This window comes from Colobus angolensis, unplaced genomic scaffold, assembly GCF_000951035.1.
Source record: "Colobus angolensis palliatus isolate OR3802 unplaced genomic scaffold, Cang.pa_1.0 Scaffold32, whole genome shotgun sequence".
NCBI classification, from domain to species: Eukaryota; Metazoa; Chordata; class Mammalia; order Primates; family Cercopithecidae; genus Colobus; species Colobus angolensis.
The window spans coordinates 3,237,921-3,252,599 of NW_012116488.1; the positions used below are offsets into that span (position 1 = coordinate 3,237,921).

A 14,679-nucleotide genomic window follows, 5' to 3' on the forward strand; every position below is an offset into this window, starting at 1 on the left:
GGATCACGAGGTCAGGAGATCGAGACCATCCTGGCTAACACGGTGGAACCCCGTCTCTACTAAAAATACAAAAAATTAGCCAGGCGAGGTGGCGGGCGCCTGTAGTCCCAGCTACTTGGGAGGCTGGGGCAGGAGAATGGCGGGAACCCGGGAGGCGGAGCTTGTAGTGAGCCGAGATCGCGCCACTGCACTCCAGCCTGGGCGACACAGCGAGACTCCGTCTCAAAAAAAAAAGAAAATTCTGCTTGGCAAGGAATTCCTTCCTCAAGGATGGAGCCAGGCGGAGGGCAGGGTATGGGCCAGGGCTGGGAAGTGTCAGGAAAACACCCTAAAGCCATTCCTGGGAGGTTTCAAGCCCCCAAAGGATTATTGGAAAACTGAGACTTCAGGCAGGAATTTTAGCCATCCTAAGAGTTCTGAACCTGGAATCCATGGATAGCATTCTGGGGACCATGAACCAGAGCTGGTAATTACATCTTTATTTAAATTAACCTTTACCACCAGGTGCAGTGGCACTCACTTACAATCCCAGGTACTTTGAGGCCTCCAGCAAGACCCCTGTCTCAAAAAAAAAAAATTAACCTTTAACTGAAATCTAGCATTTTCTTCAGTTATGAATGTAGGTGATATTCCGTCTCAACACATTACAGTCACTGAAAATATCTCAAAATAGCATTTATTTATTTATTCAGAGACAGAGTCTTGTTCTGTCTCCCAGGCTGGAATGCAGAGGCATGATCTCGGCCTACTGCAACCTCCCGGGTTCCAACGATTCTCCTCCCTCAAGCTCTGAGTAGCTGGGATTACAGGCATGCACCACCACGCCCTGCTAATTTTTGTATTTTTAGTAGAAACAGGGTTTCACCATGTTGGCCAGACTGGTCTTGAACTCCTGACCTCATGATCCGCCCACCGTGGCCTCCCAAAGTGCTGGGATTACAGGCATGAGTCACCACACCTGGCCTCAAAATAGCGTTTATCCTCATCTCCAAGATCACAGAAGTTATTAGACCCACCCCTAGAACTTGTTACTTAATATGTTAATAACTAAGCAAATAAATCATAGACCTAATTGTAAGAGCTAAAACTATAAAACTCTCAGATGAAAACCTAAATGTTTGTGACTGTGAGGTAGGCAAAGTCTTCTTAATTATGATGCCGAGAGGATAAGGAACAAAAGAAAAAGATAAATTGGAATTCATAAAAATTAAAACTTGTCTGGCCAGGCCTGGTGGCTCACACCTGTAATCCCAGCACTTTGGGAGGCTGAGGTGGGTGGATCACCTGAGGTCAGGAATTCGAGACCTGCCTAACCAACCTGGTGAAACCCTGTCTCTACTAAATACAAAAAATTAAAACTTGTCCTGCAAATTATACCATTAAAAAATAGCAAAGACAGTCCACATAATGAGACAGGATATTTGCAAATCATGTGTCTGACAAGAGACATTAAACCTGGCCCGGTGTGGTGGCCCATGCCTGTAATCCCAGCACTTTGGGAGGCCAAGGCAGGTAGATCATGAGGTCAAGAGATTGAGACCATCCTGGCCAACATGGTGAAACTCCGTCTCTACTGAAAGTACAAAAAAATTAGCTGGACATAGTGGCACATGCCTGTGATCCCAGCTACTCAGGAGGCTGAGGCAAGAGAATCACTTGAACCTGGAAGCGGAGGTTGCAGTGAGCTGAGATCGTGCTATTGCACTCCAGCCTGGCAAAGAGCAAGACTCCATCTCAAAAAAAAAAAAAAAAAAAAAAGGAGGTTGGATGTGGTGACTCATACCTGTAATCCCAGCACTTTGGGAGGCTACGGTGGGAGGATCACTTGAGTCAAGGATTGAAAACTGCAGTGAGCTATGATGGCACCTGTGCACCCCAGCCTGGCCGACAGAGTGAGACTCCGTCTCAAAGCAATAATAAAAAGATAAATAACTAGATTTCAAAAGGGGTAAAATGTCTGAATAGACATTGAATAGACATTTCTTCGAAGAAGAGATACAAATGGCCAACAAATTTCAGCACTTTGGGAGGCCAAGGCAAGGGAGATCACTTGAGGTCAGGAGTTGAAGACCAGCCTGACTAACATGGTAAAACCCCGTCTCTAGTTAAAAAACAAAAAGGCCAGGCTCGGTGGCTCACGCCTGTAATCCCAACACTTTGGGAGGCTGAGGAGGATGGATCACCTGATGTCAGGAGTTCATGACCAGCCTGACCAACATGATGAAACCCCATCTCTATTAAAAATGTTTTAAAAAATAGCTGGGCACGGTGGCTCACGCCTGTAATCCCAGCACTTTGGGAGGTCAAGGCGGACGGATCACCTGAGGTTAGGAGTTGGAGACCAGCTTGACCAACATGGAGAAACCCCGTCTCTACTACAAATACAAAATTTACTGGGCGTGGTGGCACATGCCTGTAATCCCAGCTACTCGGGAGGCTGAGGCAGGAGAATCACTGGAATACAGGAGGCGGAGGTTGCAGTGAGCCAAGATCACACCATTGCACTCCAGCCTGGGTGACAAGAGCAAAACCTCCGTCTCAAAAAAAAAAAAAAAAAGGCTAGGCGTGGTGGCTCACCCCTGTAATCCCAGCACTCTGGGAGGCTGAAGCAGGTGGATCACAAGGTCAGGAGATCGAGACCATCCTGGCTAATACAGTGAAACCCGGTCTCTACTAAAAAATACAAAAAATTAGCCGGGCGTAGTGGCAGGCGCCTGTAGTCCCAGCTACTTGGGAGGCTGAGGTAGGAGCTTGCAGTGAGCAGAGATCGTGCCACTGCACTCCAGCCTGGGCGACAGAGGGAGACTCCATCTCAAAAAAAAAAAAAGATTAGCTTACGCCTGTAATCCCAGCACTTTGGGAGACCAAAGCGGGCAGATCATGAGGTCAGAAGATCAAGGCCATCATGGCCAATATGGTGAACCCTGTCTCTACTAAAAATACAAAAATTAGCTGGGCATGGTGGTGCGTGCCTGTAATTCCAGCTATGGGGTGGCTGAAGCAGGATAATCGCTTGAACCAGGGAATCGGAGGTTGCAGTGAGCGGAGATCACGCCATAGCACTCTAGCCTGGCAACAGAGTGAGACTTCGTCTCAAAAAAAAAGTTAGTGGGGTGCAGTGATGGGTCCCTGTAATCCCACCTACCTGGAGGCTGAGGCAGAGCGTCGCATGCACCTGGGAGGTGGAGGTTGCAGTGAGCCAATATTGCCCCATTGCAGCCTGGGCAACAGAGCGAGACTCCATCTCAAAAAAAAAGGCCAAGAAACACATACAAAGATACTCAGTGTCAGCAGTCAGGGAAATGAAAAATCAAAACTACAAACAGATGCCACTTCTTGCCGACCAGGATAGCACTCATCAAAAAGATACAGTAACAAATGCTGGAAGCCACTGCTGGTGGGAATGTAAAATGGCACAGCTGCTTTGGAAAATAGTCTGGCAGTTTCTCAAGAAGTTAAACATAGAGTTGCCATTTGACCCAGAAATCCCACTCAGAGATATATACCCAAAAGAACTGAAAACATATGTCCACACAAAAACTTGTGGGCAAATGTTCATAGCAGTATTATTCATACTTAATGTCCCTCATCTGATGAATGTTTAAACAAAATGTGGTCTATCCACACTGGAATATGGGTCAGCCTTAAAAAGGATGCTGCAACATGGATGAATCCTGAACAGGTTAAATGAAGAAGCTAGTCACAAAAGACCACACAGTGTATGATTCCATTTCTACGAAATGTCCACAACAGGCCGAAAGCAGACTGTTGGTTGCTGAGGGAGAGGGCAACGTGGAGTGACTGCCGATGGGTACGGGGTTTCTTTCTGAGGTAATGAGATGTTCTTTTTTGTCGTTTTTTTATTTTGTTTGTTTGCTTGTTTGAGTCAGAGCCTCACTCTGCCGCCAGGCTGGAGTGCCATGGCGTGATCTCAGGGCATGATCTCAACTCACTGCAACCTCCGCCTCCCGCGTTCAAGCGATCCTCCTGCCTCAGTCTCCCGAGTAGCTGGGACTACAGGCGTACACCACCATGCCCAGCTACTTTTTTGTATTTGTAGTAGAGACAGGGTTTCACCATGTTGGCCAGGATGGTCTCGATCTCTTGACCTCGTGATCCACCCGCCTCAGCTTCCCAAAGTGCTATGATTACAGGTGTGAGCCACTTCACTCGGCGACATGTTCTAACGTTGTGGTGATGGTTGCATGACTCTGGATGTGCTAAAACTGCTGCATCGGACACTTCCCATGGGTGAATTGTATGGCATGTACTATGAATTATATCTCAATGAAGCTGTTTGGAAAATAGAGTAATTAAATAACAGAAAGAATGAGGAGAAAGAAGACAAGAACACATCATTCAGGGTCTGCGTTTCTGTAGATTTCATTTTCTTTGCATCCTTCATTTGCCAGGATGTTGAGGGAGATGGCCTCCCTGCCAGGCCTTGAGATTTCAGGCCTGGCTCTCCACACCTACACCTTTGCTCGGGTGCCAAGGCCAGCGTGGGTGCTCCACCCCGTTTCCACAAGAAGGCCACCCCAAGGAGTCCTCATCCTCACTTTACATGTGTGGGTCACATCCACACTTGACGGTTATGTCAATCCTAACTGCAGCCTTGCAGCCGGGGGAGCCTCCTGGTCCAGATGAACAAATGGAGGCCAGGTGGGGAGCCTGTCATGGTGATAAGATTTGAGAGGGGAAGTGTGGACCAGGCCCTTTCCTGCCCAGCCGCCCCGCCCTTTCTTTACATTCCCTCAGGAATGCTTTTCACTCTGTCTCAGAAACTTCCCGTGAGGCACTGGGGGACGGCAGCAGCAGGCCTGGGACCAGTGTGAGGCCTCCCTCAAGGGGCCTCAGGCATGTGGGAAGACCAGCTCGGGCAGAGTTCAGACCCAGGCTGAAGGAGGTCTCCGCGCAGGAGAGGGAAGGGCCTCCTGCCTAAGCTGGCCGCAAGATTCCCCACCTTCGGGGCCTCCCTTCCCGGGATTGCCCAGAGGTGAGGCTCCCACCAGGCCACGTGACCCAGATCATGCCCACTTGGCCTTCACAGCTCAGTTCACAGGCCCCCTTCTCCAGGGAGCCCTTCTGACCTGCCCGCCTCAGACCCTGTCCCAGGCCCTGGTGTCCCCACTCCTGGCACTGCTTAGGGCTACTTGTGCTTCCCTCCCCCCCGCCCCCACCCCGAATTATAAGCTCTGCAAGATAGGGTCTCACTCCTGTGTCTGGAATCCCGTGCCCAGCACAGAGCCTGCAACGCAGCAAGGGCTCCTTCAGTCACCACTGCTGACTTTGTCTTGGGGTCAGGCTGGGACTAAACCAGACCCCAGTAAGAGTGTAGATACACTGGCAGGGATGTAGATACTGAGCAGAGCACTGGCTTCCCAGCAGCCTCGCGGCAGACAGATACCAACTATACCAACATTTAGACCCTCAGAGAGAAGGGTGTTCTTTTCTCTGTCTAGAAGCTGCCTTCCAAGAGTGGTTTCCTGGCTGAGCATGGTGGCTCACACCTGTAGTAGCATTTTGGGAGGCCGAGTCAGGCAGATCACTTGAGGTCAGGAGTTCGGGATCAGCCTGGCCAACATGTAAAGCCCCGTCTCTACTAAAAATACAAAAATTAGCCAGGCGTGGTGGCGGGCGCCTGTCATCCCAGCTACTCAGGAGGCTGAGGCAGGAGAATCGCTTGAACCCTAGACGGGGAGGTTGCAATGAGCCTAGATCGTGCCACTGTACTCCAGCCTGGGGAACACAGCGAGACGCCATCTCAAAAAAAAAAAAAAAGGTTTCCTGGTTGAGGACCTACCCCTTGTCCACAAGAGTGACGACTAGCCCTCACCTCCCCCAGGATCTTTCAGTAAAAGACAAACCGGGGAACTCTCCCTGGGACAAACAGAGACGGATGGCCCGAGTGGGCAGGGGTGGCACGTGGAAAGGCTTGCTCGCATTCAGTCTTGCGGACGGTCAGGCCTGGCCGAGGTAGATGGGCTTCCATTCACCTCACGTTCACAGATGAGAGGCACATGGAGCATTTCCCCAGGACACTGGAAGCACTGGGCCAGTCGAGCAACACGAGGATACCCTGGGAGGGAGGGTACCTGGGCTGTACTCTCTCTTCTACCAGCTTAGATACCACGACACCCTTCCAACTGCCGTCCCCTAACCACACGACAGCCAAAGATCATCTTTGAAACAAGGGCTGGATCACTTCCTTCCTGGCTTACAACCCCCGCCGCCACCACCACTCCCACCCCCAGTCCCTACCAGGGATTTCCTGTGGGCCAAGGATGAAATTCCAAGCACTCCACAGCTGGCCCCAGGCACATGAGGCATGGCCCTGCCTCCATCCTCCACTTCCACTCCTGGCCTCACATCTCCCCTCCCCCTCACACCCTGCACCTGCCTCAGGGCCTTTGCACAAGAGTAACAACTAGCCTTCTCCTGTTCCAGGATCTTTCAGTAAAAGACAAACCGGGGAACTCTCCCTGGGACGGACGGACAGACAGATGGGTGGCCCTAGTAGGCACGGGTATGCCACGGAGAAGCCTGCTGGCATTCTGCTGTTCCTAGGCCTGGAACACCTTTCCCCCAATCTTCCCAGGCTTCCTCTGCCTTACCCAACCTACCTGTCACCTCCTCCAGAAGCCTTCTGACCATCCCATCCATGGAAGGTCCCCACCCCACCCCCTCCAGGGCTGTGCCTCCTTACCAGCCCTATCTCAGCTGCAGCCCTGGGACTCTTGGTTCCTGTGTCTCTCTCCCTCACCGGACCCCACCTGGCCCAGGACCTGCTGGTCTCACCATCCTGCTTGTACTGCTCCAGTGCTCGGCAATGCCTGGTCTACAGGAGAATGTCTCTCAGGGTCTCCTCCGCTGTGCACACATCTTGGGGCCCCTGGGAATGACCTAGGGGATGGCCGAAGACCCTCCTCTCCTCCAGCCATCTCCCTCAACTGCCCCTATATCTGCCTTGCTGGCAGCTCCATATCATGTCTCTCCCTGCACTGGCCTAGCACACGGAGGGGAGACGGGAGTGCCTGCTTCATGGACCCGGGTTTCCTGCTGGAACTTCACCGTGGAGATGTTGTGCAACATCGTGAACGTGCTGTATGTCCCGGAATTGTACATTTTAAAATGATTTAAATGGCCAGGCATGATTGCTTACGCAGCTTTGGGAAGCTGAGGCAAAAGGATCGCTCAAGCCCAGGAGTTGTGGGCTGTAGTGTGCTATGCTGAGAGGGTGTCCACACTAACTTTGGAATTAACATGGTGACCTCCCAGGAGCAGGGGACCACCACGTTGCTTAAGGAGGGGTGAACCGGCCCAGGTCGGAAATGGAGCAGGTCAAAACTCCCAGACTGATCAGTAGTGGAATTGTGCCTGTGAATAGCCACTGCACTCCAGCCTGGGCAATACAGCAAGACCCTGTCTCTCTTTATTTTTTTCCTTTTTTTTTGAGATGGAGTCTCACTCTGTCACCCAAGCTGGAGTGCAGTGGTACAATCTCAGTTCACTGCAACCTCTGCCCCCTGGGTTCAGGCAATTCTCTTGCCTCAGCCTCCTGAGTAGCTGGGATTATAGGAGCTTGCCACCGCACCCAGCTAATTATTGTATATTTAGTAGAGATGGGGTTTCACCATCTTGACCAGGCTGGTCTTGAACTCCTGACCTCGTGATCCACCTGCCTCGGCCTCCCAAGCAGCTGGAACTACAGGCGCCTGCCACCACTCCCGGCTAATTTTGTTTTTTGTATTTTTAGTAGAGACGGGGTTTCACCATGTTAGCCAGGATGGTCTCACTCTCCCGACCTCGTGATCCACCCGCCTCGGTCTCCCAAAGTGCTGGGATTACAGGCCTGAGCCACCGCACCCGGCCAACAAATTATTTTTTAAAAATTCCACACCCAATGTCAACTCTGCCTCCAGACACATCTGGAGTCCAATCCTCTCTCGTTCCCCCACTGTCCCCACCACGGGGAAGGCCTCGTCACATCTCACCTGGCCTCCTCGCTTCTACCTTTGAAGCATGGGACACAGAAGAATGCGGCTAATACAGCAACCATATCATGTCTGGTCCTGCTCTAGACCGTCACTCAGAACAAAAACATAGGCTTGGCCAGGCACAGTGGCTCACTTTGGCAGGCTGAGGCGGGTGGATTGCCTGAGTTCAGGAGTTCAAGACCAGCCTGGGCAACAACGGTAAAACCCCGTCTCTATTAAAACACAAAAAATTAGCCTGGCATGGCGGCATGAGCCTGTAATCCCAGCAACTTGGGAGGCAGAGACAGGAGAATCGCTTGATCCTGGGAGGCAGAGGTTGCAGTGAGCCGAGATATCGTGCCACTGCCCTGCAGTCTGGGTGAAAGAGCAAGACTCCATCTCCAAAAAAAAAAAGAAAAAGGTTTGGCTTGGTGCCATGGCTCATACCTGTAATTCCAGTACTTTGGGAGGCTGAGTTCAAGACCTGTCTGGACAACATAGGGAGACTCCATTTCTGGAAAATAATAATAATTAATTAAATTTAAAAATTAAAGCCGGGTGCTTTGGGAGGCGGGTGGATCACCTGAGGCCAGGACCAGCCTGGCCAACATGGCACAATACTGTGTTTACTAAAAATACAAAAAAATTAGCCGTGCGAGGTGGCAGGCACCTGTAATCCCAGCTATTCAGGAGGCTGAGGCAGGAGAATCGCTTGAACCCAAGAGGCGGAGGTTGCAGTGAGCAGAGATCGCACCACTGCACTCCAGCCTGGGTAACACAGCACGGTGGCACACACTTGAGCCCAGGAATTTGAAGTAACAGTGAGCTCCAGTCACTGCACTCCAGCCTGGGAGACAGAGGGAGACCCTGTCAAAGAAAAAACCAAAAAGAAAGAAAAGAAAGGCTTTCCAGCAGTTTACAGGCCTCCAGTGGCCTTTTGTGACCCAGTCTTGTCATCTTGCCTCCCCAAGTCACCACCTGCTCTAGCCCGCCCAGCCTCCTGATGCTCCTGGAACAACCCAGTCCTGCCCCGAGTGCAGGGCCTTGGTGCCTGCCACTCCCTGTGCTGGAGTGCTCTTCCCCCAGCACCCCTTGGGCTCCCTCCTGCTTCCTTCAAATCCTCACTTGCATGTCACCTTCTCAGCAAGGCCATCCCTGACAGCCCCACCCCTGGGCTTTCCCTTCTACATGTCACCCCTGGCGTATCTGATTTGATTTCTATAGTATGGCCTCCCTGGGGATGGCAGCCTGTGAGGGCAGGGATTTTTGTCTGTTTTGTTCCCCAGAGCCTACAGCAGTGTGTGGCACATAGCAACTTCATACACACCTGAGAAATGAATGAGCCCTTTTCCAGGGGAGGACACTGAGGCCCAGGGGGCCAGAGCCCTGTCTCTCAGTCACACAGCTGTGACAGGCAGCACGCGGGACTCCTCCGGGCATCTCTCCCAGGCTCCCAGGTCCTTCCAGCTCAAGCTGCTTGTTATTTTTGTTAGTATCATCCCGTGGAAGACTGAGTGTCCTCACGGCTTTCTCATCTTCTTGCTGAGAAGGCAAATATTCAAAAATACTTTGACAATGACATTCTCCAGTTCCCGAGGCTGTGTGCGATGCCAAAAGTGATGTGACTGATTAGCAGACCACGGGGCCCAGCAGCCCGAGAGGGGCGCCAGGCCACACACCCTGGCATCTGTGCTCCCGGGGAAGACGGCCTGGGGCCAGGTCAGGTGCTGCCTCTGGCTGCCTGAGAGCCCCTGGACCTCTCAGGGCCTCAATTTCCCTTTTTTTTTTTTTCTTCGAGACGGAGTTTTGCTTTTGTTGCCCAGGCTGGAGTGCAATGATGCAGTCTCGGCTTACCAAACCTCTGCCTCCCAGGTTCAAGCGATTCTCCTGCCTCAGCTTCCAAGTATCTGGGATTACAGGCATGCGCCACCATGCCCGGCTAATTTTGTATTTTTAGTAGAGACGGGGTTTCTCCGTATTGGTCAGGCTGGTCTCAAACTCCCGACCTCAGGTGATTCACCTGCCTCGGCCTCCCAAAGTACTGGGATTACAGGCACGAGCCACTGCACCCAGCCTGTTTTTATTTTTTTTTGTAATTTTTGGATCAATGTGAAGTCATGTTTCCCCATTTATAAATGAGGGGGCTTTTGGCTCAAATCCAGACCCAAATTTTGTGTGCTGCAGGAAGCTTCAGTGCCCAGTCCCTAGAGGACAATGCGGCAACTCAGGGCGGGGTTTGGTGTTAACGTCGTTCTTCCTGACAGTCTGGGAGCTCCCAGACACCTGAGGTTCATCTAGGTTCCTCGAGTCATCTCCAATACCCTGAGTCTCATTTTGTCCCAGGTGCTGGGGACACAGCAACAGGATTTTGTGTCACCAAGCCGCATCCCCCTCTCAGCAGGGCCTGGACTTTGTGCTCCTGGTCACTTCCAATGGTGCCTGGCACACGATCAGTGCCCAAAAACGAAGTTCCAGTGATGTCAGCCATTATCCTCCAAGGTCAACTCTCTGCTGGTCATGGTTCCTTTTGGGCCAGCCTTATTCTACCCTCAGAACAACCTCAGGAGGCATCCAGGACAGGAGACATTGCTCCCATCTGACAGATGTGGAGACTGTGGTCCTGAGAGAGGAAGTAACTTTTTATTTTTTATTTTTGTTTTTGAGACGGGGTCTCATTTTGTCATTCAGGCTGGAGTGCAGTAGCATGATCACGGCTCCTGGCAACCTTGACCTCCCAGGCTTAAGCGATCCTCCTCCTCAGCTTCCTGAGTAGCTGAGACTACAGGTGCACATCATCACTCCCAGCTAATTTTTTGATTTTTAGTAAAGATCCTGTCTCACTATGTTGCCCAGAATGGTCTCGAACTCCTGGACTCAAGTGATCCTCCCAGCCTTGGCCTCCCAAAATGCTGGTATCACAGGCATGAGCCACCACACCCAACCAGAAGTGACTTTTGCAACACCCCACAGGGACTAGTGTGTTATATGCTGATGTAACTGAATACCTGATATGGGTAACTTACAAAGAACAGAAATTTATTTCTCACAGCGCTGGAGGCTAAAAGTCCAAAATAGAGGGGTCTGCATCTGGTAAGACTTTGCACTTCGTGAAAGGTGGAAAGAAGAGAAAAAGAGAGAGAAAGAAGGGGACTGAATGTGCCCTTATATCATGAACCCACTCCCACAATAAAAAACCCACTCACTCAATAATGGCATTCAACTATTCCTGAGGGCAAAGTCCTGTTGATTTGAACACTTCCCATTAGGCCCCACGTCCTAAGGTTGCTGCACTGGGGATCAAGTTTCTACATGTGTGTTTTGGGGAATGTATTCAAACCCTAGCATTCCATCCCTGGAATTCATGCTCCACATTCATGTCTTTCTCACATTCAAAACACATTCCATCCCAGTCGCCCCAAAGTCATAGCTTGCTCCAGCACCAATTCAAAAGTTGAGACTTCAGAGTCTCACCTAAATCAGAGATGGGTGAGACACAGGCACTGTTCATCCTGAGGTCAATTCTCTCCAACCACAAGCCTGTGAAACCAAAGAAGTTATCTACTTCCAAAATACAGGCATAGGCTAGACATTCCCATTCCAAAAGGGAGAAACAGGAAAGAAAGAAGAGGTAACTGGTCCTAAATAAATCCAAAGCCCAATAGGCAGACATTAAATCTTTTTTTTTTTCTTTTCTTTTTTTTTTTTTGAGGCAGGGTTTCACTCCCGTTGTCCAGGCTGGCGTGCAACGGCATGATCACGGCTCACTGCAGCATCCGTCTCCCAGGCTCAAGGAATCCTCCCACCTCAGCCTCCTGAGTAGCTAGGATTACAGATGCCTGCCACCATGCCCAGCTAATTTCTTGTATTTTTGTAGAGACTGGGTTTTGCCATGTTGCCCAGGCTGCTCTCAAACTTGTGAGCTCACACCATCAGCCCGCCTCTACCTCCCAAAGTGTTGGGATTACAGGGGTGAGCCACTCTGCCAGAAGTCATTAAATCTTTTTTTACCTTTTTTTTTTTGAGACAGAGTCTCACTCTGTCGCCCAGGCTGGAGCGCAGTGGCGCAATCTCGGCTCACTGCAAGCTCCGCCTCCCAGGTTCATGCCATTCTCCTGCCTCAGCCTCCGAGTAGCTGGGACTACAGGCGCCCGCCACCACGCCCGGCTACAGGAGTCATTAAATCTTAAGACTCCAGAATAATCTTTGAGTCCACGTGCTGCCTTCTGGGCACACTGGTATGGAGGTTGGGCCCCCAAGGCCTCAGGTAGCCTCGCCCTGAGGGCTTTGCTGCTGCTCTTAGGCTGGATTTGCACACTGGTAACACTAGTTTTTTTTTGTTTGTTTTGAGATGGAATCTCGCCCTGTCACCCAGGCTGGAGTGCAATGGCACAATCTCAGCTCACTGCAACCTCAGGCTCCCAGGTTCAAGCGATTCTCCTGTCTCAGCCTCCCAAGTAGCTGGGATTAATTACAGGCACCTGCCACCACACCCAACTATTTTTTGTATTTTTAGTAGAGAAGGAGTTTTCACCATGTTGGCCAGGCTGGTCTCGAACTCCTGACCTCATGATCTGCCTGCCTCCGCCTCCCAAAGTGGTGGGATTACAGGCGTGAGCCCCCGGGCCCAGCCTAGAGTTCTTGTCTTGGGGACAGCCTCACTGTTCTCCATCTCCACAAGGCATTGCCCTAGTAGGGGTTCTTTGCAGTGGCTCCACCTCTACAAAAAGTCTCTGCCTGGGCCCCCAGGCTGTAGGTAACATCCTTGAAATCTAGGTAGAGGAAGCCAGGGCCCCACAGCTCTTGCAATCTGCACCTGCAGAATGAGCACCACATGGATACCACTAAAGTTTATAGGTTGTACTTTCCAGAGCAGTGAGTCGAGCGGCACCTGGGCCAGCTTAGGAGGCCGAGACAACCAGATCACGAGGTCAAGAGATGGAGCCCATCCTGCCAACACAGTGAAATCCCATCTCTACTAAAAATACAAAAACTTAGCCAGGTGTGGTGGCATGTGCCTATAGTCCCAGCTACTCGGGAGCCTGAGACAGAAGAATTGCTTGAACCCAGGAGGCAGAGGTTGCAGTGAACCGAGATGGTGCCACTGCACTCCAGCCCGGGCGACAGAGTGAGACTCCATCTCAAAAAAAAAAAAAAAAACGAAAGTGGCGGCTTGGCCACAGCCTTTATTTGCTCTCCTAAACATACCTTTCATGCTTTATATGGCCAGGCTGCAAATTTTCCAAATCTCCCCATTCGGCTATAATTATCACATTATAATTTCATCTTTAAATCGTTTCTCAGCTGGGCAGGGTGGCTCACGCCTGTAATCCCAGCACTTTGGGAGGCCGATGCAGGAAGATCACCTGAAGTCGGGAGTTCGAGACCAGCCTGACCAACATGGAGAACCACCATCTATACTAAAAATACAAAAAATTAACCTGGTGTGGTGGCCCATGCCTGTAATCCCAGCTACTCAGGAGGCTGAGGCAGGAGAATCGCTTGAACCCAAGAGGTGGAGGTTGCAGTGAGCCGAGATCATGCCACTGCACTCCACTGTGGGCGTTAAGAGCAAAACTCTGTCTAAAAAAAAAAAAAAAAAAAAATTGGGCTGGGCGCGGGGACTAACGCCTGTAATCCCAGCACTTTGGGAGGCTGAGGCAGGCAGATTACCTGAGGCTGGGAGTTCAAGACCAGCCTGACCAACATGGAGAAACCCTGTCTCTACTAAAAATACAAAATTAGCCGGGTGTGGTGGTGCATGCCTATAACCCCAGCTACTCAGGAGGCTGAGGCTGGGAATTGGTTGAACCCGGGAGACGGAGGTTGCCGTGAGCCGAAATCGCACCATCGCACTCCAGCCTGGGCAACGAAAGCGAAACTCTGTCTCAAAAAAAAAAAAAAATCATTTCTCTCCTCTCTAATTTTGCTGTCCACAGTTAAAAGAAGCTAAGCAGCTCTTTCAGTGCTTTGCTGCTTAGAAATGTCAGTTCAAGGCTCTTCAATTCTGCCTTCCGGGTGGGCTTGGTGACTCATGCTTGTAATCCCAGCACTTTGGGAGGCTTAGGTGGGAGGATTGTTTGAGCCCAGGAGTTTGAGACCAGCCTGGGCAACATAAGGAGACCCCGTCTCTAAAACAATACAAACATTAGCTGGGCATGGTGGTGTGTACCTGTAGTCCCAGCTACTCGGGAGGCTGAGGTGGGAGGATCACCTGAACCAGGGAGGTCGAGGCTTCAGTGAGCCATGATTGCGCCACTGCACTCCAGCCTGGGCAATGGAGCAAGACCCTATCTCAAAAAAAAAAAGGAAAAATAATTCTGCCTTTCATAAAATCATCAGGCATAGATATAATATGGTCAAGTTTGTTGCCACTTTACATAATAACAAGGATGACCACCTCCTCTAATATCTAATACCTTGTTTCTCATTTTCATCTGAGACCTGTCAGAAGACTCCACTGTCCACATTCCCGCCAGCATTCTGGTCATTATCACTGAAGCAATCTTTAAGAAGTTTTCCCCTCTCCCTGTAGCTGTTCTCTTCCGAGTCCTCACCAGAATCCTCCAAATGCTCCCTTTATGGCAATGTCGGCGGTTTCTGGCCTGCTCCTCCCAGTTCCAGGATTCACCCATTGCCCAGTTCCAAGCCCGTCCCCACATTCAGGTATTTGTGACAGCAGCAGCCCCAGCTCTCCATACCAATT

The 14,679-nt window shown here is 50.8% G+C and overlaps 1 protein-coding gene across 1 annotated transcript in view; it reads right to left on the reverse strand.

The window, feature by feature from the left end:
* RCOR1 (REST corepressor 1) overlaps positions 1 to 10,464 on the reverse strand; it is a 157,235-nt gene extending 146,771 nt beyond the window's left edge. Inside the window, exons 1-3 of the mRNA XM_011951580.1 lie at positions 10,354 to 10,464; positions 7,995 to 8,013; positions 6,002 to 6,156 (exon numbers count right to left, since the gene is read on the reverse strand). Coding sequence (XP_011806970.1) covers positions 6,002 to 6,156; positions 7,995 to 8,013; positions 10,354 to 10,464 — 285 coding nt within the window. The remainder of the gene's footprint in view (positions 1 to 6,001; positions 6,157 to 7,994; positions 8,014 to 10,353) is intronic.
* Positions 10,465 to 14,679: the final 4,215 nt, after the last annotated feature.